At 40.7% G+C, this 23,677-nt stretch overlaps 3 protein-coding genes across 9 annotated transcripts; 2 read left to right on the forward strand and 1 right to left on the reverse strand.

The window, feature by feature from the left end:
- Positions 1–1,181: 1,181 nt before the first annotated feature.
- On the forward strand, positions 1,182–7,123 carry zgc:136493 (uncharacterized protein LOC692276 homolog). 4 transcript variants are annotated; one of them, XM_046418324.1, is made up of 7 exons: positions 1,182–1,320; positions 1,638–1,759; positions 3,803–4,181; positions 5,429–5,600; positions 5,783–5,961; positions 6,074–6,170; positions 6,661–7,123. In XM_046418324.1, the coding sequence occupies exons 2-7, from the start codon at positions 1,643–1,645 to the stop codon at positions 6,815–6,817; spliced, it is 1,101 nt and encodes a 366-aa protein (XP_046274280.1). In that variant the 5' UTR covers positions 1,182–1,320; positions 1,638–1,642; the 3' UTR covers positions 6,818–7,123. The 4 variants fall into 4 exon arrangements, with proteins under 4 accessions (XP_046274280.1, XP_046274282.1, XP_046274281.1 ...); XM_046418326.1 differs by lacking the exon at positions 1,638–1,759 and having other exon boundaries at positions 1,187–1,320; XM_046418325.1 differs by lacking the exons at positions 1,182–1,320; positions 1,638–1,759 and adding an exon at positions 2,663–2,811.
- Positions 7,124–7,940: 817 nt separating this feature from the next.
- On the forward strand, positions 7,941–10,771 carry psmg2 (proteasome (prosome, macropain) assembly chaperone 2). Of its 2 annotated transcripts, XM_046417862.1 has the most exons (8): positions 7,941–8,167; positions 8,699–8,870; positions 9,163–9,221; positions 9,502–9,620; positions 9,719–9,898; positions 10,147–10,267; positions 10,360–10,450; positions 10,554–10,771. In XM_046417862.1, exons 1-7 carry the CDS (start codon positions 8,111–8,113, stop codon positions 10,438–10,440), a joined length of 789 nt encoding a protein of 262 aa, XP_046273818.1. In that variant the 5' UTR covers positions 7,941–8,110; the 3' UTR covers positions 10,441–10,450; positions 10,554–10,771. The 2 variants fall into 2 exon arrangements, with proteins under 2 accessions (XP_046273818.1, XP_046273816.1); XM_046417860.1 differs by having other exon boundaries at positions 7,942–8,167; positions 10,360–10,771.
- A 689-nt stretch (positions 10,772–11,460) lies between these two features.
- On the reverse strand, positions 11,461–22,094 carry ptpn2b (protein tyrosine phosphatase non-receptor type 2b). Of its 3 annotated transcripts, none has more exons than XM_046417858.1 (10): positions 21,821–22,094; positions 21,265–21,355; positions 21,049–21,149; positions 19,005–19,103; positions 17,457–17,594; positions 16,716–16,925; positions 15,990–16,151; positions 15,123–15,331; positions 14,850–14,945; positions 11,461–12,488 (listed from the first exon to the last, which is right to left on the reverse strand). In XM_046417858.1, the coding sequence occupies exons 1-10, from the start codon at positions 21,875–21,877 to the stop codon at positions 12,467–12,469; spliced, it is 1,185 nt and encodes a 394-aa protein (XP_046273814.1). In that variant the 5' UTR covers positions 21,878–22,094; the 3' UTR covers positions 11,461–12,466. The 3 variants fall into 3 exon arrangements, with proteins under 3 accessions (XP_046273814.1, XP_046273813.1, XP_046273815.1); XM_046417857.1 differs by lacking the exon at positions 21,821–22,094 and adding an exon at positions 21,594–21,750; XM_046417859.1 differs by lacking the exon at positions 21,821–22,094 and adding an exon at positions 21,449–21,508.
- Positions 22,095–23,677: the final 1,583 nt, after the last annotated feature.

Genomic DNA, 23,677 nt, shown 5'->3' on the forward strand with positions numbered 1-23,677 from the left:
AGAGTCAGATCGCTGACAAATGCAATAGTAGCAGAAGTAATGACAGATTTTAGGTGTGGAAAAATACAACTTTTATAAGACAGAATGATAGGTGAACAGTTAACATAAGCTATTTCAAAACAACCAGCTAAAATCTACTCGAATCTTTTGCTGAGATGATTAAAGTGATAACAAAGAAAAAAAATCTCGCTTTTTTTTTCTTTGCTCCTGTCAAGTATGTGATACTTTTAACTCTTCAGGACTGTAATAATCCATTGACCTGACGTGACCTGAAACATTGAACATATGAACTAAAACTCACTAAACTCACAACCTCCTGGTATTCCTTCATTTTGACGGGCCACAGGGAATAGACCACAGACAGGTTGGGAATCACTGTCTCACACGGTGTTCTGTTTTCGACCCATTCTTTTGAAATCTTATTGGAAATAGAGAAAACTCAAAGTAGATGGGGCTCATCCAGCAGCCTCAGCAGCAGCTGTCAAGACTTTGAGCGCCGGTAAGTCCATTCAAACACAAAGCAAGTTATTGTGCTGCCGCAAAGGCAGACACACGGCACTGCTGCCACCTAGTGGTCACATATTACAATTCTTTTTTGTGTTATAATAGCCTTGTTCTCTCAAACAGGTGACATTAAAGGCTTTTCTAATACTTTCAGTTTTATTGAAGCCTTATCAGCACTCATCCAGCAGCAGTCTGCACAAGCTCCAGATGCTGGATGCTGCCTTCATACATGAGAGTCTTATGTGCGTTATTGTTAGTTCTTTTATTGTTATAATTATCACATATATGGTACACCACTCTTTCATAATGTACAAGCCTCACATTCTGTTTTCCAAATCATGAAGATGCGAGAATCCATACTTTCTGCATGTTTTTGGTCACTTTGCATGTACTTCCAAAGACACGCTCCCCTAATTTCGGTTATTATTTGCTGCTACAGCCTCAGGTCAAATTGGAACTAATGATGCCAACGAGCAGATACAACACGAGGAGAACTGGCTTTGAAGAGTAAGTAAAACTAAAATGATTAACAGCTTGGAACAAGTTTTTTTGTTTTTTTTTTACTTTTTGTGCACTGTTCCTTTATGGGTGGTGGTGGTGGTGATGGCTCTGACCATTGGTCTCTGCGATCTTGTGAAATCCCTGAAGTTTCTGTCTGGCTGATCGCTGTGCTCACTGAATTCCTCCACTCCTCTCCTTCTCAAACACAATCAGAGACGAGCTGCATGTCCTCCTCTATAACCTCTTAACCCTCCGATTCTACTCCTCATAAGTCACACAAGCGTTGAAGAAAAACTACTCAGCTTCGAGCTGAAGGTGAGAACTCCACTAACATTTAGTGACATTATATGCTGATGTTATGTAGAATATTCACTATGCGTACATAAAACATTTTTGGATCCTTTGATGAAGTTTTCCTCTCCGAGCACCGATAATTTATTATTTACTTGGGTTACGTTGACCTACAACTTACATGTTAATCATTTACTCATATCTGTTTGACTTGAGGGCATTCACTGCATGTGCTTGTTTTTGTATAATACATATAGAGATTAAACACTTTGCTTCTGTTTTATTGGCGCATCTACATTACGTTAAGAAACTCCACTTTGATACAATCATTAACTTGACAGGCAGAATGAAAACTCTCCGTTACGTCCGGTATGCGCAGGGACTGTGGGGCTCAGCGCAGGCGTGCCAGCTTCTTAAAACGCCAAGCATGGACAGATCCGTACACCAAGTGCAACACAAAAAGGTATCGTGCAAATCTGAAATTTACAGTTTTAGCATTTAGCAGGTGTTCTGGTCAGTGGGCTTACGATGAGTGTGTAATGATACTTTTACTTAAGTTAAGGAGCTGATTACTATTTTTGGAAGCTTGACCTCTGTGACCTGTTCTGCATTGCTAAAGACATTGTATTTTATGATCCATCAATAACATTGTTATCATTTAATTCACTTGGTTATTGGTGGATTCAGTAATAATAAAAAAAATACTTCAATTTGTCATTCTTTTAACTTGTTTTGGCTACACCAGGAGAGGCATATGTTTTATGACTCCTGTGTCAAATTGTTTTTGCTCTTACATCAGAATATACTACAACTTAAACAGACAATAAAAAGTGACAATAAATTAAATGAAATAAATTGACAAGAAACTAAATGACATAAATTCCATATTAGTGGGAGGGCAAGAAAATCAAAGACCTTTATGCTGAAATTTAATTTTACAGCAGCATTCCTGAGACTGTACATGATGCAAATGTCTAAACTCAGGTCTGGGTCAAAGTCCACCACTCTCCAAGTATAGTCTTGAGTCTTAGTTTAGTTTGACCATAATTGTTAAACTCAGGTTAAACGTTAAATAGGACAGCGTTGCTAACCCTCAGCAGGGATGCAGAGACTCTGTTTCTGCATGTTTCTGTATGTTCTGCAGTGATTATTGTGCCCTGTAACATTTTCCACTGTTTGTAGTGCAGTTATTAAATGTGGGAGCAAACTGTGAGTGTTGTGTGTAGGTTTAGTGAACCGAATTCAGATGCCAAAACTAACAATTGTATAATAATAACAACAATTATTATTATTATAGTTATTATTATGAGGAGGAGGAAGAGGAGGAGGTGCGCGCGGTAGTAGTGTTGTGCTCTTATTTTGAAATCCTCCACAGTCCCTACTTGTTCTTCCTGTGTCAAGAGCAGGGGGAAAGTAGTTGTGGAAGCCCATCAACGAAGGGTTGTGAGTGCTGTCCCGTCCGTCCACAATCGTTTGGAAGTACATTTTAAGCCTCTGCTGAGTTTCTCACTATTAGTACGTAACATTTAAATGTGTTGGAGTTTACGTTCATTTATTCTGCGTAGATACTGAGAACTGATTTCAGTAACGCTTTCCATCTCGGTAAAGCGTTACAACGACAGCTCCTGCTTTTGTTTCCGTGAGTGACTATCAGAAATGTAATATTGTGACGTCACGAGAATTGTGCCCCGTCATAGCACTCACGAGCTAGCCCACCCCACGCCCCCCTGTTCCTCCTCACTCACGCACACTCACGCACACAGATCCACTCTGTTCGTCATGTAGGTTATGCATTAACAGAAAGAAACTAACTCGGTTAATCTAACACTGATTTAGTAAAAATGAACAACACGGTTTAATTCCTCTGCTGCAGTCTGGGATCTCAAGATCGGGTAATAATGCAGCTGCAACCTTAAAGGATTAGTCTGACATTTTAAGCAAGCCAGAAATTCACTACCCAGATGTTGAACTTTTACTTCAAGGTCCCAGTTTGATCAGTTTAGAACATGTTTATTGTGTAGGCTGTAGTACAAACAGCTAATTGTGGATTAATTAAATGACCACCAGCATATCGCGTGGTGAAACTGGTGCCTTTGGGCCCCCTGAGGGCCTGGTGGTCACGGCACTCGCTTGATTTTGCCAGGTTACTAATCCAGCCTTGTAGAAAATTGCATATGCAATTGTCAGCATTTGTGACAGGGGAACAGGTGGTGCAAAACAGGGGAGGCAGGTCAAATGATTCATTTATTTATTTATTTATTTTGGCTTAGGGGAGCTACATAATAAACATAATGTTGAATGCTACATAATGCTACATAATGTTGAATTTATTTTAAGTAATTTTTTTCTTTTAAAAATGCGCATTTTATCACTGTGTGATGGGGGGGTCTCTTTAAACTTGGTATCTACATGCACATAATCATCACAGTATTTGTACCTGACACGACATCAGATTCTCCTAAAAGCTATTTGAGCGTGTTTTAACATCTGTGTTTCACCCCTCCAGGCCATGGACGACAGTAAGCCGTGGGCTCTGATCTCAGAAGTGGATGGAAGAGGTTACATGGAAGAACTCGCCGACATCCTGAAACAACACTTCCAACTCATCTGCCACAAAGACTTCCTACAGAACCCCCAGCTGCACGGTCCCAAAATCCAGGTCGTATTCGTGTGGAACCTCTGTCCTGCGGCTGAGCCATCGCTCCTCAGTTTGCTTCCCTCACTGAAAGTGGTCGCCAACGGTGGAGTGGGCATCGACCACCTGGACGTGCCGTACATCACCAGTCTCGGAGTGAAGGTGACCAACACACCCGGTGTGGTGAGCGATGCCACTGCGGATATCGCACTGGGTCTGCTTCTGGCGTCGGCGCGGAAGATTGTCGAAGGTGAGTTAAGTGAATTCTATATGTGCAGTCTAATATCATAAATGACAAATTAGGCGGTTTGTGTACCCTCAGACTCTAAAGGTCATGAGGTTAACTGGATCCTTAAATCTACAAAACCAAAACTGCATTAATTCAACACACAATTAATCTGCAGTCGGTGTGAGACGTTGTAATTTTGTTAATACAGTCTTACTCGGTCTGATATGACCCATAGCTTATAAGTCTTAAGAATCACTGAACACACATGCAACACCCCCAGCAAATTACATGCAGTGAAACACACAGGACTACCACTATCAAGCCCCCGGGGAGCAAACTGGGGGTTAAGTGCCTTGCTCATGGGCGCATCAGCCAGCTAATCACTCACATTAATCACTCCACCACACCCAAATTTTTCCTGCTCGTCTGATGGGGGAATTGAACCGACGACCCTCTGATTGCAAGCTGCTTCTCCAACCTCTAGGCTACAACTGCCCCCAAAAGAGACGTTCCCATACCGGGAGTCGAACCCGGGTCGCCTGAGTCGCCTGATATAGCCCCACATCACAACAAAATTTACCTCATGACACTTTCCAAACAGAGCAGGTCTGGACCACATGCAGAACCTTCCTCGTTGGCGACAGTGGCGAGAAAAAAAAACTGTCTTTTAGCGAGGAGAAACCTGCAAGATGAGAAAGAAAGCACAAAGACTCCGGGGAAGATGCTAAGTTAGTAACATGTGTTAATGGGACATGAATGTGTACAGAAGGAGAGGGAAGAGGACAAAAGAGAAGCAAAGTGCATCCTTGGAGATCCTCTGGCAGTCTAAGCCTACGGCATCATAACTAGATGCTAGCCAGGGCTGGCGAATTCTATAAGCTTTATCAATAAAGGAAAGTTTTAAGCCCAACTCAGCATAGTGAGGGTGTCTGCCTCCCGGACCAAGACTTAAAGGTGGTTCCACAGCAGAGGAGATTGATAACTGGAGGGTCTTGGCTCCCTACTTTTAGAGACTCTAGGAAGCACAAGCAACCCTGCATCCTGGGAGCGTAGACTTTAAGATAAGATGGTGCCATTAAGGCCTTATAGATGACTGTGCTAATGACTGCAGCTAACGTGAGACGAAAATTTAAAAACTGATTTTCAAATCGATTCATAAATGAATTAATAAATGCTTAAAATACCGTTCACATCCATCCAGTACTAACCTGAGCATAATGAATAATGTGTTAGAAAGGAAGGGCTTTTTGGTCTTGTGTTTTCCTTAGGCCACCAAATAGCTGTGGACCCCAAGACCACCTGTATGCCAGAAAACCTGATGGGAGTTGAAGTCACTGGGTCAACCCTGGGGATTATTGGAATGGGACACATTGGCTACAAAATCGCCCAAAGAGCCAAAGGATTCGACATGAAGATCCTGTATCACAACAGGAGCAGGAGGTAAAAGTTCAATGACAAAAGAGTTACATTACATTACATCTACATTAAGAATAAAGATACAAAAAACTAATGTCTGACATGATTTAAGGTCACATCAAAATCCAACAGTGGACCTTCCCACCTTGTAGACTTGTCACTGCTATAGCCAGATAACATCTTCATCGTTTCTCCTCGCCGTGCAGAAGTGCTGAGGACGAGCGGGCCGTTGGGGCGAGTTACTGTGAGAACGTGGACGACCTGTTGAAAGAGTCAGACTTTGTCATGCTGGCGGTCAACCTTACCCCTGAAACCACGGGCCTGATCAGCCACAGAGAGCTGACCCTCATGAAACCCACTGCAACACTGGTGAACATCAGCAGAGGTGAGGAGAATGTGTTTCCTGGACTTTACCGTTCCCGATTAAATATTTGCAGACGTTACAGTCACGTTATTCTAAAAGCTGATCTTTATTCCAAATTCTTTTCTCGTCTCAGGTCTGGTCGTGGATCAGGACGCTTTAGTCAAAGCTCTGCGGTCAGGAACGATTTGCGCGGCAGCTTTAGACGTGACTCACCCTGAACCGTTGCCAAGGTCTCACCACACTCAGATTCAGCCAGCCAGGGGGCAGCCTGGCCGCTTCTCTAACCTCTAGCTTGTGATCGGAAGGTCGCCGGTTCGATTCCCCCACCGGACGGGCAGGAAAAATTTGGGTCCAATTTGCTCCCTGGGTGCTTGATAGTTGCAGCCCACTGCAGACAGTGATGGCTTAAATGCTCTGCTACTGCTGCACTACTTTTCAGCAATGGCCACAGCCCAGCAAAAGCTACACAGTCTAGCTTTAACTGTACAAACGTTAGCCTTTTCTCATCAGCAGATTACACAAGATGCAAAGACAGTACATTTGTGGTAGATGACATCAAGAGGTCAAGAGACCCTGTTTTATGTATTTCAACAGCACATTTAACTTATTATCGCTTGCTGCACTAGTTTGGATCTTTTTATTAGCAATGGATCAAACCTACAGAGAATCCCTCTGTTTGTAATGTCTCATTGTTTTGGTTTTCTTTTTCTTCTTTTGCAGAGATCATCCTCTCCTTCACCTTCCTAATGTGCTCATCACCCCGCACGTTGGCACCAACACACGCGCAACAATAAGAAGAATGGCACAGAGGATGGCAGAAAATGCTCTGGCTGCAGTGAGAGGCCAGGTTATTCCCAATGAAGTCAAGCCAAAATGACTTCACTGTTGTGCTGCAGGATGGAGTACTTTCACCTTCTCATGAATTAGTTTTGGTTGTATGGTGTTCAGTCTAAAGATCTGCCATAATCACTGTTATTAAAATTAAAATGTTTTACTAAGATAATGTCATCAGTTAGCAAATCACAAGTCTGTCAACGAGCGTCTGATGTGAAATAACGTGCTGATCTTAATGTTTAACCTAAATTTGTTTAGGCTGAATTTCTTTTTCATTAAATTAAAAAATAAATCAAACACCTGAAAAAAAAAAGAAAGATAATAAAGCTACTTGAAAGTTTGCACCGTGCACACTCGACCTTCATTCCTCCCCCAAATCCTTGACTTGATTCACAGTAGGACAACACAATGTCTGGTTTTCTCCCCCAACAGCAGCACTGCCTTGTCAAGTCCTCCTTGCCAGTATTAACACTTGCATTAAATTTTATAATACTGTTGTTTTAGTTTCCTGAGTCTGACTTCTAGGTTAATCCGTGAAAAATGTCAGTGTGTCACACTAACTAATAATAATAAATAGGTTAATGAATAAACAAGTCCTCGTCTGATCAGCTGACACTCAAGCTGAAGCTCAAGAATTTCCCTCCAGGGATTAATAAAGGAATTCTGATTCTGATTCTGATTCTGATTCTGATTCTGATTCTGAAAAGGTGAGAGTGAATGCAGAATGAATAAATGTAACTGAGAGGATTTTAATGACGCATGCATTTAAACGTACTTCACTTATATATACATTACTTTTATGGTCAAATTGAATGAGATGCTGCTTTCAATATTTATCATTATGATTGTTGTTGTCGCTGATGTTATTATCACTAGTAGTACTAGTAGTATTGTAAGTGTTGAGTTTCAAAGGGCAGTTGCTGATCTTTAATACGCACAAAATCTTTGCGGAGCTACAATTTGACTGTTAATATGCCTGATTATAATTGTTTTATAATTGTTTAAAAAAGAAACTAAAACAGAATTTCAACGGTATCGCCTGCAAGCAGACGTATAGCTCGACACAAACAGATTGTGGTGGTCGGTGTAGATCACCACTGAATTACTTTTTTCCAGAATAAAACGTCCCTGTGATTTTTCAATTCAGGCATTTACAGCAGGCACCAACACCGTTTAATCATCAACAATCGACGCCGAGCGAGAGACCAGAAGGCCCGCCTCACCAGGGCATGAAAATAGAAGTGCTGGGAGAATATAATTTTCGACAATATCGACAACGTAATTACAGTTAACCTTTGTGGCTTCGTGTGTTTGCTAGCTAACGTTAAGCAGCACCATGTTTATCTCTTCACAAAATACAGCGCCCTCCTTCAGAGGTTTCACCCTCGTCATGGTGAGTGACAAATCTGAAGTTTGACGTTTCACGTCACTGCAGCTGTTGCTTGATACCACGTCTAACCTGTACAGTGTGTATTACCAGTAAGTCGGTGATTCAGTTTCATTTTTTTCTTACCGGAAAATGTCCTGCAAAATGCTGTTTCAGTAGCAGTTTCACTGGAAGGAGGCGTGACATGTTTTGCTACGTTAATCATGCGTTAAAGAAAACGTAAAACGGACGCGATTGCGATACAAATACGGGGTCCTGCAGAGGACACAGTTGTCAAGCGGAAGTCTTGTCAACTTTAGGAATGTAACACAGAAGATTTTCATTAGTGGAGGAAGTATTCAAATACTTTGCAGAAGTACCAATGTAACACTCTTAAAATACCAATTTTTGTGAAAGTGAAAGTATGAGAGTATGAAATGATTTGATCTGCTGTCATATGAGCAGCGTTTTACAGTTATGGTTGATTGCTGTGGAGCCAGCAGTTTAATACAGGGCTGCAATTCCTAACTGATTTTTTATTATGGTTGTCCCCCCCAGCCAGCAGTGGCTGTTGGCAATGTGGGCCAGCTGGCTGTGGACCTCGTGGTGTCCACTCTCAACATGAGCAGAGTGGGCTTCATACACACAGACTGTCTCATCCCCATGGCTGGGAATAACCCGTACACCACCTGCAAAGAGGATGCTGAGGAGCTGCACACCCCTGCAGAAGGTACCATCTCATCACTGCTGACTCTGCTGGATTTCTTGACCACTTAGCAGTGCAGATTTCACCTGCAAAGTATGTTCTTTATTAAGCTGGCACCGAGGGTCTGTTTGAGGTACTTTGTACGTTATTACATATAAGGTAACATGAGAAAGTAAGGTTTAGTAACTGGCATTTGTAGTAGGTATTTGTAAGAAAGGGGATAAAATAAATCGTTGATCTGCACTGAAGACATAATCCAACAGAGAAATTCAAAATCTAATCCTCAATTAATCTGTCAACCTTTTCTCATCAACAGTTTACACAGCAACAGAACTGAAGCTGGCAGTTCTTCAAATCAGGGCGCCGATAATTCAGGTGACACCGCAGTTCGTCGTAACTGCATGACTTGACTTTTATACTTTTTTTATGATTTGATATGGTTCAAAGTGCTCCGACTTGACATAAAGAATGTTTCATTCATTAACTACCTCTCCCACAGCTTTTTAATTATGTAGTTGAAATCTTTAGCTGAGATTTTCTTTAAGCGCACATGAACTACATCTTTATCTTCCATAATAACGCAGTTTCTTCCCATGGACCTAGAACTGAATTAGCCTTATAGTATCTACAGCTTTAAACTTTGTTTCAATTGCAGAAAAAATCCAAAAAGTTCAGGCAGCTGCTTGTGTCGTGGATCAAAACCAGCGGCTTCTCCAGGACAGTAGTTCTGTCCAGCAGCCACGCCTACCAGAGGGACGACCAGCAGCTACAAGGGTACTTCACATCGCCGCTGCATTTCTTTTGCCTTCGACGTTCACACTCATCTCTGCTGAAACCTGTCGCCTCTGCTGACAAATATGTGTCCATGTTAGCACTCCTCTGAGGTACCTGGTCACTCCATCCCTGCTGAAGGGGAGCGCGGATGCATTCAAAGAGCTCGGCTGGAGGGAGATGGAGCGAGTGCCGGCCTTCCCCGGACTGGCAGACGCCGACGCAGAGCCGTGCCTCTGCATCCCCGGAGGAGGCATAACTAAAGGACTCTACTCGGACAGGTAGGGAGGGAGAGAGAAGAGATCTGGCTGTTACTTGAAGGTGAAACGGATTGTTTTCATTTCTACTTTTGAGTAGTTAAAAAAATAAGTTCACACACATTAGTGCACCATGTAACCCTAACCCTGTTAGTATGATAACAACCAGACACACTCTCCCCTCTGCAGTAAGTTTAAATTAACTGACAGCTGCTTTTGAGGAGGGGTCTTGTTTTATGCGTCTGACCACGTGTGCTGGATGTTGTGTTCAGTTGTGCAGAGGATCTCCCGCTGGCCGTGCTGCTGCTCTTCTGTTCAGAGGGCGACAACATCCCAGACGCCTTCACGCTCGTCAACCACGTCAACGACTGGCTCCATCTGCTGGACAATCCCGTAAGTGGAACGACCTGAGCAGAGAGCAGCCGTACTGCACTACAGGATGTGTAGCAATTTCTGACTTAAGTTTTGTCTGATTCACATTTCAGAGCAAAGAGCACAACAAATGGAAGATCCCAACTTCTTGGAGCCTTCTGTTTGGCAGCGGCATCCCTCCAGCGCTGTTCTGAACCACACATAGTTAAGTTTTTGCTATTTTTAGCACATAATTAGAGTTTGGGGAATGCAGCCAAGTCAAAGCTCTGGAAGCTCAGAAATCTTTTTCCGTCTTTGCATTTTTCAGAAAATTGTGATCTGACTGTGAAGTGGATGACCCCCCCCCCCACCCCCCCACCAGTTTCCTTTATTTTGATAATCATAGGCTGTAAAAACATTACATCATCCTGTACAGGAATCGAGTCAAACGTGCTTCAAAAAATAAAAACAAAACTTATTTCCTTATATTGCAGCATTTGAAAGTTTTTTGTTTTTTTTTCTCCCAATAAAAGACTGTTACAGGAATCCAGTGTGAATTTATCTAACGTGATTAAGACTGAATGTGTTACTGTCACTGAACTCTGCCGCTGCCTGCTTAACTGAAAGTGGTTGGCCACGTGCCATACTGTATTCCCGGCAGCCCCGCCTCTCTGAAATTTGATTCCTTTCTACAACACGTTATGACAACTCACACAGTGCTAAGAACAGGACAGCTCTTTGATACATACGCTCTGACCTTGTAGAGATGTTTTGCCAAGTTTGTGGCTTCCTTTTCTGTCTGAGTAATTGTTTTGGGTGGTTTCAGCGTTGCCTGGTTGTGGTGAAGGGGCGTTCTGACAGCATTTTTTTGTTTGTTTTTTTTAATTTATGAGAAAATCAAAGAGAACCATAAAATGAAGGTTTGTATCTAAAAAATACTGTTGGTCCTAAAGGTACAGTTTAAATAGCATTAACTGTACAGTCATTAACAAATCTTTACTCTATGTGGAATACACTTCTTTGGAGCTTAAACTATTTGCTTTATGGGTGAGAACATTGAGACAACTTCTACTTAGTATCAACTTTCTCATCCAACTGCCTCAAAAGCTCAAACTGTTGGCTTTAAGTTAGTTACATCCTTTGTCGGAAAATAAAGGTGCAGCTTATTTTCCGTTCTGACAAATCGACTGACAGGTTTGTGGGAAAGTAAGCAGAGAAAGAGAAAAGACAGGTTGTTGTGTAAACTAGATAATACCAGTTTTATTTGTACACTCTAAGAGAAAGAGAAACTTAAGACAAATTCATTTCAAAAGGAGAACAAGTCATCAAATCATCTTTTCTACTGCATTCAAATCTGTAACATTGTCGTTCCTCGTTTAGGGTTTTTTTTTGGTTTTAGAATCAAAAATATGTTTGTCTGTTTTTTTGTTTGTTTTTTTTTTTGTTTTGTTTTGTTTTTACACACACGTTTTTAAAAAGAACACTGTACATCGTGGAAACATTACATGCCACTGAATTTCTCATGTGGGGGGAGGCAGTGCTTTTCATTTAACCAACCCCCCACCCCCTCCATTGCTGTGAAAAACTTCAAGTAATATCTTATAAAAAATAGAACATTTTTTATTTACCCCTCTGAAAAAAGGTTTTCTAAAAATACACATATAAACAGCCTTAGAAATTGGCAATGCATAGCCCCTATTATCAGTCTTGACGACACAGATGCAAAGAAGCATAATGGATTGACAAAGCTGCAAATAATAATATTATTAAAGCAAAAAAACAAAAACAGCAACAAAAACAAAACAAACATGTGATTCTTTGACTCCAGAAGCAGCGCAGGCTGTGGTTGAGGTGTGACCCAAAACGCTGGTGTGTTTCTCTTCTCATATGTGCTCTCTTCAAAGAATGTCAAAGTGTCTGCTGTAAACAGTCGGAGAGGATGAAGAGACCTGGGAAGGCTGTGAGCTGGAGGACCGAGGCGTACGTGGGAGTGACATACTGCTAATGGAAAGAAGAAGAAGAGGGAGGAAATGAAGTGTGGAGGCTGAAAAATGCTGCCAGGCTGGGACAAAAAAAAAAAAAAAAGCAATGAAGAAGAAAAGAGGAGAGCTGGCTGATGAGCTGGAGGTGTAGAGGAAGTGGTTTGGAGCTGAGGAAGAAGGACACGGAGGATTGGGAGAACTGGAGTTCCCTGCCGATGTTGGCTTTGATGCCCGAGCTGTCAGTTCCTGGTGGAGGTGGTTAGCAGTCACTGGTTTTCGCCCTGTCACAAAACACAAAGTATTTCAGGAAGCTGAACTCAAACTAATTTGCGCCAGAGCGTTGGTGAGATGAAAAGAGCTCGAGCCACGAAATCGAGTTAGTGTCTTCAGCTCGGTTAATTTGTCAAGATAAAACTAGACCACGGAGAAATGTGAAGGAGGGTTTGATCAGGCGTGACATCACAGTGACTTTAGACTGATTATCAATACAAAGCAACCATCGTGTTCAATAAGCAACAGCTCACACTCTGTTCAGATGTTATTAGCCATCACATTTAGTCACACCTGATGGACTACATTTTCAGTATCTGTGAGCTCATCTAAAAAGACTCGTAACTTCTCACGTCCAAAGATCTTCCCAAATAAATGAGTGGCTGAACAAGTTTTAAATCTAAAAATAGCTAAACTAAATTACAGGTTCTGAAGAGCTGAATCTGTTATTCCATTCATGGATAAGTTAATGAATGGGAAATTAATTGTTTGTTTAGGTTATTTATCAAGCATAAATACCTCAAAAGTTTCTGATTCACATTCAGGTTTTTTCCACCCTGTGATATCGCAGTATACTGAATATCTCTGAGTGTTGGTCTTTCCAGTGGACAAGAAAATACTTGCAAAGATGTGATCTTGTGTTCTGGGAACTTGAGATCAACACCGTGACATACTGCGCTGCCGCGTTCAAAATCAACCAGGGAAAAGGTTATGTCGACACGTAGATCAGCTGATGCGGCACAGCTGTTCACAGCTGTATATGTGCTCTCTTTAACCCATTCGTATGAATATTTAATTTAACTTGGAAGAGGTGAAACGATTACTTAACTGACAGAAAATTCATCAGCAATTATTTTGATAATCAAGTTGATGTTTAGGTGCTTTTACAAGCAAAAACACCTGAAATTTCTTTGAAGTAGTCTCTTAATTTTTGTTTTTGACTACATTTGGGTGTTTTCACTAATTTTTGGTCGATTCGACAGACAAATCAATAACAAAATAATCATTAGTTGCAGCCCTAAATTTTGAGTATGAGAAAATACAGCAGAAGACAACACAACGTTTGGATTGTTTAACAGACCTTCAGCCTTTTTAAAACAACAGGGTCCCTGACCTGACCAGATATCTGCAAATGAATCCAACATCCAAACTTTAGCGAGGCCAAGACACAACTGATGCAGTTTAAATCCCACAAACCAGTTAGGAACACCGTCATGCTAAAGTCCTGAAGAAACCTCATGGAACAACTGCAGCAAAACTACAGGAACATGCAACAAGTCGTGGATGACTCTACACCCTCGGTCCCGGCCACCTCACCAGCAAACAAAACACAGCAGCACTTTCATATGCAAAGCGGTTGTTTAGTGAAGTGAAACTTCAGAGGCTGTTGATTATAATGTTGGCTTGAACTGAAACATTTGACAATATTCAGACAGATAAGAAAATGTCACCAAATTTGTATCTACAATATGCACAGTACAAATTAGCACCTTGCATTATTCCAATTCAACCTGACATTTTAGAGCTTCAACAACTACAAACCACAAATACACACACACACACACACACACACACACACACACACACCATGCTCAAGTGCAGCCAAAATTAACACAACTCAAACCGCAGGAGCCAAGCAAATCATAAAAACAAGAACAAAACTTCAAGAGAAACAACAACACAGCAGATACCACAAACACACACAGGAACACACACACACACCTCCATGTACAAGCGTGGGCGTTCTGTTTTTTATTTTTTTTTCTTTTAAAGCTGTGGGTAAACTTCGTCCTCTAAATGTGCTCTTCGTGGTTGTTGTTGCTGTCGCAGAGGGGGGTAAAGATACACCGCCCCCCACTGGACAGGCCAGCTCTCGTCAGGTGCAGCAAATGCAGCCCAAACTGTCCGAGGAGAACACCAACAACAGCAGAGAGAGAACCCACGTCAGAAAAGGTGCCATTCGGGCTGAATTTACTGGAACAACACTGACAATGTCACAAACAAAGGAAGTCTTCTCAGAAATGACTTAAGTGAGCTGTGATGGAGGTGCACAGTCATCAGATCTAAGAGCTCCATCAGGGCTGAGCCTCCTGCCTTTATGAGAACATGAAGCAGATGTCAGTTAGCTAAGCTGCCGGCCTTCGCACAAAATGACTGACAAGATTGAGAGGAAAATTTGAAATTGAGAGAGAACGACGCCTCAGCTCTGAAGACGAATATACGCATGGTGGCATAAATTACAAGGAGCAGGATACCAAAACGGCATTGTGATAAAGCATCCTTCAAAGTAAGAATAACGTGATGCCTTGTGTATGAACGGTAAGAGGAAAAGATGTGGATGCGATGAAAAGACAGCCAAAAGATGTGATCACCTTTTTCTCTTCTTCTCTGAGTCATTTGTCCTGGTTTTGCTTTGGGGAGTCTTGGCTGTGCCTGATTTGGAGATGCTGTCTTCTCTGCGTCGTTTGCTACAGAAAAAAAAGGAGGGACATGTGTAAACAGCTGTGAATGAACAAACTTATCTTGTTTATTTTATCTTCTCTCAGTCAGAAACGTATACACTTTTGATTCCATTAATCAACTGTCAATAATTTTTTTCGGATCCTTTATGAACTGGTTTGTCTTGTCCGACTGAGTGTACTGACTGTGTCGTGCTGCCGTCCAGCTCCTGTTCCTTGCAGGGAGACTGCGTGGGTACTTTTCCGTCTTGTCTGTAGTCTCCTCCCTCCTCCAGCTGACCCCCCCGTTGGCTGCCATTGCATCGATCTGTTTGACACCTGGCCTGAGGCGGAGTCGAGGGGGGAGACTGCGATGTCGGTTCCTGATCTTCCCTGGACAACTCCCTCAGCCAGTTCTGGATGCAAAGAAGAAGAACAGTAAAGCAAATGAATTTGAGAATGACAGGTTTTGACTTCACCATGTGTTGGCACAGCAGGCCATAATTAGTCATTTGGTTTGTCATGTGCTTATAAAATGGAGTGATTTTCTTGTCAAAAATTTCCATAAAAAGAAACTCAAAATGACAAAAACATAAGCTTAATCACGCACGATCGTCAAACTGAGTTTCAATTTGTGTCACTCATAACAATGTAAAGGTTCTAGCAGGATGCACTGTAAATCTACTATTTAACATCATAACACAGAGAAAAGGGAACCGACTTCATTAATGTTTCAACAGTATAGATATTCACACATCTCTCACCTATCATTCTCTCATCTTATTTCCCCTCTGCAGGGCATTTTATTATAACATTATTTCCATACAGCCACTCTCACTCAGCGAGCGGTGCATGTGACTGGAGGTCTGGCCATAAGCTCTACAGTAGCTTTGTTTCACATAACTCCTGCCACTGAATTAACCTGTGAATTAAATGGATTTCAACTTTGTTCAGACGGACGGGTGCCAGTCAATGCATAAGTACCATGATATGTTAGCTTATGTTTTCAATTTGCACAGTTGTTCACATTGTGGCAGTGACAGTTTGTATATTTATGTGTGGTGCAGGCAGCACCTGTACTGAGGGGTCCCCCCTAATGTACTTGGCCCCTTCAAGGACAGCCATGTAGGAGAAGCGCAGCTGGTCAGGGGTCTGGATCAGGCCCATACGGTACTTCCTCATGTCCAGCAGGATGCTTTTGATGTCCACTGACGAGGGGTCTTTCCTCTTGTCCATCTGAACAGAACAGCAAAGCAAATTAGCGTAGCTAACCGGGAAGAGAACCCCAGATTGTCTGTCATATCTGGGAAATTTAATTGACCTTTTTTTAAACCTTATTTCCATTTGATCTGTCTTGCCTACTTCCACATCATCATGTTTTTATGCACTCAGCTGTGGGCTGCACATGACCACATAAAAGTTGGTTTCATGTTTTAGATGTTGGAGGCTTTTTTTCACTATTTTTCTCCTTTTAACCACATTCTGAAGCAGGAACTGGTCAGAAAATATTTATTTTAACTTGTATTTCAAATATTTTAATCAGTTTTCAAGTTGTTTTTCATGTCAGTCTTCTGTCATGTCATGTCTATTTCTGTGTTGTGAACATATCTAATACCTAATTCAAATGCATTCATTTCCATACTTTCAGATACAAGCAGGCTAAGTAGAAATGAAAAATATGTAGGCAAAAAAGGTGATGTGACTAATCTGGAAAATCTAAAAACAAAATGAATCTCGATTGTGGCCATGGAGAATTAATTTTGTAAAAAAAACTCTATAAAACAAAGAGGCAGGACGTACCAGGACCACACACGTGTCAACTAAAGAAAACGTCCCCGATCGTCCGATTCCAGCACTGCAGTGCACCACGGCCGGCCCGTGATCCACACCCAACGCTCCCGACTCCCGTACTTTGAACAGGAAGTTTAGGAAGGATGCCGGGGACTCTGGGACACCAAAGTCAGGCCATGTGGTGTAATGAAAGTGGTAGATCTCTCTCTTCTCTCCTGTCTGTGAAAGCAGACAAAAAAGAGGCTCATTAGCAGGTACAAAACTTCTGTTTGTTCCAGTTTTTAAGTAAACAACAGTTTCAGTTTCACTTCTTGTAATAAATCAGGTTCACGTCAAGACGTGTGCACTCGTTTCTCGTGCTTATTTTTCTTGAAATCCCCTCGGCTGTTAATGTTCGGTTGTTGATATTTTTCATCTTTCATTAAAAACAAAAAAAAAAAAGTCTGTTCATTTTTGTATACAAGAAACAAGTTAAAATGGATTAGAAAAATTCATAACTTTGAAGTTGAGATGAAAATCATTTCTCCACACTTAAACATTACAAAAACTCTGGATGTGTATTAAGAAATGTTTAATCTGTCTGAAAGTCTGTGAAAACCTCATGGATGAACACGGTTTTCAGTTCCAAGAAGCCTCGGACAACACAGGCTCCTGTGAGGAGTCTTGGTATGATACCCCTGAACCATTTCAGCTCTCCGTTCCAACCTTTTACTGGGAATTCCCCTTGTGCTAAATAATACTGTGGCCTACACTAATGTTCTGCAGCTCCAACACTCTGGTGGTGTAGTAAGACTTGATATCTTCTGACAACAGCGTGACCAAGAAACGCGTGTCTCTGAAGGCCATCTCCCTCTCCTCAGTTGTGGGCCAGTACTGGGCACACTTTTCCTGTCAGAGAAGACAAAGACGGTGAGGGACACCAAAGAAGTGCACCTGATGAAAAGCAGACGCTGGCTGAGTGGCCAAAATGGCCTTGAGATAAAGCAGCTGACAACTAACAGCAGGACAGTTTGATGCACCACAGTGAAAAGGAACCTGGGTAATAAATTAACTAATGCTTTCAGTGTTTTTTGTTTTTGTTATTTGTTTTTTTAATGTCTTTGTCTGCTCTTTCCCCACACATACCAGCACATTTAAAAACACACATACAAAATGTCAATATGTCACAACTGCATATCTGTACCAGATCCAAAGCTCTGTTTCATGACACCAGACATATTACGTCACAGCAACATGGTCTGTAGATTTTAATTTAGGTCAGATTTTTTTATTATGTCACATTGCACTCATAAAAATAACATCAAATAAAATTATAACAATGATTTAATTAAAAAGCTTGTATTAATAAAGATTTTTTTGGTATGGATTTCAATACTAAAATATGTATAGCTGTGCGTTCAGAACTTTATCATGTTTGGTGCTATATAAAAAAGATAATAAATTATTATCATTATTATTAGTAGTAGTAGCAGTTAACAACCAGTAGGGTGAATAATCTAATTTAAACCAGACAGAGTAAAGTTACAAAGTCTGGCTCAAATCTTGTAGTGCCATAATCTTGAAAGTAATAAATAAAAATAATAAGTCAGTACTGCAGTCAAATGCTACTACAAATCCTTAAATTACATGTGTAAGTGACACCTAATCATACAGTATTTTCTAAGTAAACAGACAATGGCCAGAACTGTTGAGGATAAGTCCGTTATGCAACATTCCCTGTGCAGGATTGGAGAGCTGGCCTGCATAAAAGATCCTTGTGAAGTTAATAATATCTGTGGACTAGGTGCTCTTTATCTTCGATTTCCAAGAAAACCGTCAGTGAGTGATATCCAATTCAGCTGCTTTACTGAGAAAGCTCACTGCTGTTAAGTGCGTGCGTGTGTGTGTGTGTGTGTGAGAGAGAGAGAGAGAGAGAGAGAGTCAGAGAGAGTGTGTTTACGTTTGTGTGTGTGTGTGTGTGTGTGTGTGTGTGTTTAATCAGCACATCGCAGGATCACTGGATTTAAAAGAGCTAAGAGGCTGGGCTGCATCCCAGTTCCTCACATACATCTGTGAACACGCTGTCTAAACACTGAATTCCGGGCAGTTGTCCCGCCGACAGGAAAGTGAAGCTCGATTCAACAAGCTGCATTAATTATTTAACATTTAATTTGACAAAGTGTGCGTGTTGCTGATGTTCTGTGGTGTGTTCAGTTTTTGTTTTTCCTGCAGTCTCTCTGTGTGTGGGTGTGTAGGCATCAGACAAACGGCAGATGTCACACCAGACGATATGCTGTATTTTTGTTACTGTGAACTTACTGAGCCTTTCTCGATGATCCGGTTGAGCATGATGACTGCCTTGGTCTTTTGCTCCCAGATCATGAGCCAAAAGTGGCCGCAGGTGTTCCTGAGGGGGCCCTGTGGACAGCACGCACACGACCACAGACACTTTGATCAGTGACATGGCAGGAGTCCAGGGAACAGTAGGAAGTCATTTATAAAGGAAATCTATTTGTCAGGCATGAACAAAAACATTTAGATCCACTGTATACATCAGTTAAGCAACAGGATGAGAACCATTTCTATTAATGTCACAACTACACTATGCAACTACAATCTGCAGAGTGACAATGAGAATTTAATTGAAAGGTCAAGACTGCTAAAAGGTTGTGGTTTGGCTGAGTTGAGAACACTGTACTCTGCATTATCTAAATGTCAAATGTTCTGCAAATAATGCAGAATAGATAACATACCCAAATGCACATTGCTGATAAGACCCACCATAAAACCCCATAATGTGCAATGACCCTCTGTCTGGTGTCATGCAAATTAGGGAACAAATAACTAAATAGCTGCAGAGGAAACTGATCTGTTTTGTTTATGATTCTACTCTTTCAAGACACCCCAATTCACCGGAATTTTGTCCTTGTATTTTTCATTGATCAACGAGACTCCCAATGTTTGGAAACTAACAGCCTTTAGTTTAATCTAATACATGTAGAAATGTTGTGTGGGTGTTTTTTATCTATGACAGTCTGTAGCAGAGTTGAAAACTGATAGCAGGGGACTGATGATTTTCCTGTTCTTTTCGATATCACGCCTCAATAAATGCGGCAGCCTAAATAATCACAGACTCCATGGTGTTTTCTTTACTGAAGAGTTTATCATAGTCCAGCAAAATCACCATAACATATTTCACATTTTTCTCCCAGCTATGGATGTTAAAGCTCATCTCTGTGGCTTGACAAACAAGGACACCATTTATTCTGTTATGCGTGTGGCGCTACACACACACACCGTTATCTGTAGGCATGGGTCTCTTGAGGACAAAGCAAAGTAGACACACTGATGAATCTTTTTTTCAAAGAAGACATGACCTATCACCTTGATTTAGCTCAAACTTCTAGTTGTTGGTCACATAAAGTCATATAAGTTGTCTCAAAACACACACACACTCCTACAATTAATACTGTACAGTTACGCAAAAACAGCGTTAAATGATTCAGGTGAACCAAACTAGTAGTCCTTATCATCATTCACACTCAGCAACAGAAACATGGACACACATAATTCAACATATAGTTTGGAAAATGAAAGTGGACTACTTAGCAAATCACCTTCAACAGCAGACACACAGATTTACTTAAGGGCTGCCTCAAGTCTACTGATAACACTAACTGACTTCTAAAAGGAGAAATAAACTGCTGTGATGGCAAGAATTTTCTTAAACAGTAATCCATGGTGTGTTGTTGAGTCATTATATTACAATACTTGATATATTTACTTACAGTAGGTAACTGCCATAAACTTTTCTGAACTGCTAACCAGTTTTAGAGCCTAACTAATTACAGCTTCCATGATTAGACATTTGCTGCTTCCAGCTTCTTAAATGTGAAGACTCGCTGCTTTTCTTCGTCATTTACAATAGTAACTGAAGAGTCTTTGGATTTTCAATTGCTGGTCGAACAAAAGAATCAATATGAAGATGACACTCTGGGTTCTGGGAAACTGTGATAAGCGGTTTTCAGTTTCTTGACAGTTTATAGTCCAAACAATTACTTGTGACATTAACTAGCAGATACATCGATAACAAAAATAACTGTTACTGACAGGCCCATAAACAATTAGTCAGTGGACTGATCTGAACATTGGCAGAAGCTTAACCTGCAACTACTTTGACAATAGACTCCTTGTTTAACTAATTTTCGAGAAGAAATATACGTACATACACATGAATCAAAATCATGAGAGCTGGACAAACCAAGCAGTCTGAAGACATCGGTTTTGGGTTACGGTTGTAATCAGCCTTTTTACACCATTTTATAAACCAAGTGATTAGTTAATTAATCCAAAAGACACTTGCCTGAGTCAATATGTAACTTCTCTGGGCTTCCTCCATGACTACCAGACTTGCATTGATGTAGTCATTTTCTGTGTTCTCCAACTTCACACGACTGTGATCAACTGCGGGCAGCATGAGAGAGACAGATATTTGGGAGCCTCTGATAAATGAACAGAAACTGTTAAAGACACTATACACAGTGCACAGCTTGGGCTTTTCCCACAAATGTTCACTTACATGGACTGACATCTCTGTATCTGTTTCTGTTGCGATTCTCTGGATACTTTGCCACTTTGTAGGAGCACTCGTGGGACTGGTTCCTTATTTCCTGAAGACAAGACAGACTTAGAAAACAAGAAAATACCAAACACCAAATTGCATTTTAGGTACACTAATAGGTGCTCAATCTAGAGCAAAGCACCTAAGAAACCAATGACATCCTGTCTGAAACATGTTTGTCCAGCATCCACACCGTACAAAGACGTATACAATAGTAAAACAACTGAATAGCTCTATAAGGTAGCTAATCACGACGAGCTTCAGCCACATGCACAAGCTGATGACACAACTAAGCTTACGGTAGCACTGACTTTGTGAAACGTTACAATGTCTAGACAAACTGAAAGAAAACTTAAAGCAGACATAAACCAAAATCAGGAAAGAAATTAGCGACGTGTAATAGCCTAGATGTCGGAAACTTAATGAGCTAGCCGGACTGTTAGCTTGCTAAATTAAATGCGCGTTGGAAGTAGTATTTATGTTAGCTTCATGCTAGCTATGCTAACAGACTTACTAGGTACAGTTTTTGCCACCGGCCCTCTGAATCTATGTCTTCAAACTCCTGGTCCATTTTCACTGTGGCAGTGTCAGTCTATTGTAATCAAGGTACGTGTTATAAGTTGTCCGACTATCTACCTCATTACTTTATTCAAGCTACAGACGCTTTTGGTCAAAGAATTGGAAGGCTACTTCCCTACGATAACGGGATCTCGCTAAATGTTTGTCCGTTATTTCTTCGGTGCAGTTGACATCTGAAAAGATTTTATGTGCGCCTGCGTCAAACAAGGTCCTCCACGAGCTGTCAAAGCAAACGCAGCAAAGATGTTCAGTGAGCAAACGAGATGTCAAACAACCACCTCACTCAGTCTAAAGCACACATCTTGAGAACACATTTATATAAATACATTTATACAATATAAACACGTAGTTCCTGTTTTGTTGTTGTTGTTGTTGTTGTTTATTTATTAATGTTTTTTGAGAAATGTTATAGTGTATGACTTAAGTGACTGTATGCTATGATGTTCAGGGTTCAGGGATGTTCTTATTAGGACTGCCACTAATGACTGTTTTCATTATCAGTTACTCTATTGATTATTACTGTTTTGTGTTATTAGATTAAAGATTGGGTGCATAAAATGCCAGAACATAAGAATGATTTTATAAAATGTCCATCAAAATTTTGCAAAGCCAAAGTTAACATATTCAAATACCTTTATCGCCCTTATCAGAATCGAGGGTCTACGATAGAGAGTTGCTGTAATGTTGCGCAGATTGTAAAGCCCCAACTTTGTGATTTGTTATATAAGCTTATATAATTAAAACAGACTTAATTTGGTTTGTCAGACCAACAGGCCAAAAGATATTCAGTTTAATATCACAGAGAACTAGAAAAAAGAAAAAATGGTGGACTGGTTTGAACTTATCTGAAACAACCTTGTTTGGACAGGCATTAATTACATTACAAACAAGTCACAAATGTCAATGTCAAGATCAAGGAAATGTTTAAAAACACACAAGCATCATAATCTAAAAGATTAGGTTTTACTTTGTCGCGTGCCTTAATGTCAACAAAAGACCTGTGAGGACTCGGCAGGCGAGCAATGTGGTTGCTGATAATACTTTGTTGTTGGTGAAGTTTACTGATTAAGTTATAGTAAGTGCTGGGGATAAGAATGTAATGATCACATAAGGTTGGGATAAATCTCTAGGGGATGCGTGTAGGATTTGCAATGTTTCCCCTGAAAGAGACAGCAAATACAAGTATGAGTGTAGGCCTACATGTACACGTACCCCACCATAACGTCTCTACGTGATGGCTTGGACATGATACATGATGGATGTGTGACAAAACTACTCTCTAGTGGCCACAGGATGGCAGTATTTCCGCTGCTGGAGAAACACTGACTGGGATCGTCAGCGTGTCAAGTCAACGGCTGCTATCAGGAAGACATGTTCCGATTGAGTAATATGGTTTAAAAATAAGAGCACATACCAGACAAATCATATTAAGGTAAGGCAATTTGATATCTGTGTTTTAGTCTTAAATATTTTTTTGCATAATTTAGATTCTTTCTTTCTTCTTAGATTCTTTGAAATTCTTTCAAATACAAAATTATAAAAATTTGCTTAAGTACAAAAGGAAATTAACTATGAAAAAGAGGTGATTCACTTTACTGATGCATTTTCATTTTATGCTACTTTATGGATTAAGTCAAGTAATTTGGAGCACTTTCTAGGAGGTTAATGCTGAAGACTACCTTAAGTGTGACTTTTAGACCTGCAAACATATTTGGTAGTGTTGAGTTTGCCGGATGTCTTTTATTGTGAAAAACGTATATTTATAACCGGAAGTAAGACTGTTTTTAAGCTA

Source organism: Scatophagus argus, chromosome 17 (genome assembly GCF_020382885.2).
Source record: "Scatophagus argus isolate fScaArg1 chromosome 17, fScaArg1.pri, whole genome shotgun sequence".
In the NCBI taxonomy this organism is placed as follows: Eukaryota; Metazoa; Chordata; class Actinopteri; family Scatophagidae; genus Scatophagus; species Scatophagus argus.

Bases quoted from the DNA above. Each gene is read 5' to 3' on its own strand.
- ptpn2b (XM_046417857.1), bottom strand. From the start codon at position 21,671: ATGTCTGCTTTAAGTTTTCTTTCAGTTTGTCTAGACATTGTAACGTTT. The intron at 16,926-17,456 runs GTAGGCCACAGT...CTGCTTTCACAG, and splicing joins TGGAGCTGCAGAACATTAGT to ACAGGAGAGAAGAGAGAGAT. The intron at 14,946-15,122 runs GTCAGTACACTC...TTTTTTCTGTAG, and splicing joins CTGGACGGCAGCACGACACA to CAAACGACGCAGAGAAGACA.
- zgc:136493 (XM_046418324.1), top strand. From the start codon at position 1,643: ATGAAAACTCTCCGTTACGTCCGGTATGCGCAGGGACTGTGGGGCTCA. The intron at 4,182-5,428 runs GTGAGTTAAGTG...TGTTTTCCTTAG, and splicing joins GGCGCGGAAGATTGTCGAAG to GCCACCAAATAGCTGTGGAC. The intron at 5,962-6,073 runs GTGAGGAGAATG...TTCTCGTCTCAG, and splicing joins ACTGGTGAACATCAGCAGAG to GTCTGGTCGTGGATCAGGAC.
- psmg2 (XM_046417862.1), top strand. From the start codon at position 8,111: ATGTTTATCTCTTCACAAAATACAGCGCCCTCCTTCAGAGGTTTCACC. The intron at 8,168-8,698 runs GTGAGTGACAAA...TGTCCCCCCCAG, and splicing joins GAGGTTTCACCCTCGTCATG to CCAGCAGTGGCTGTTGGCAA. The intron at 9,621-9,718 runs GTACTTCACATC...TGTCCATGTTAG, and splicing joins GACGACCAGCAGCTACAAGG to CACTCCTCTGAGGTACCTGG.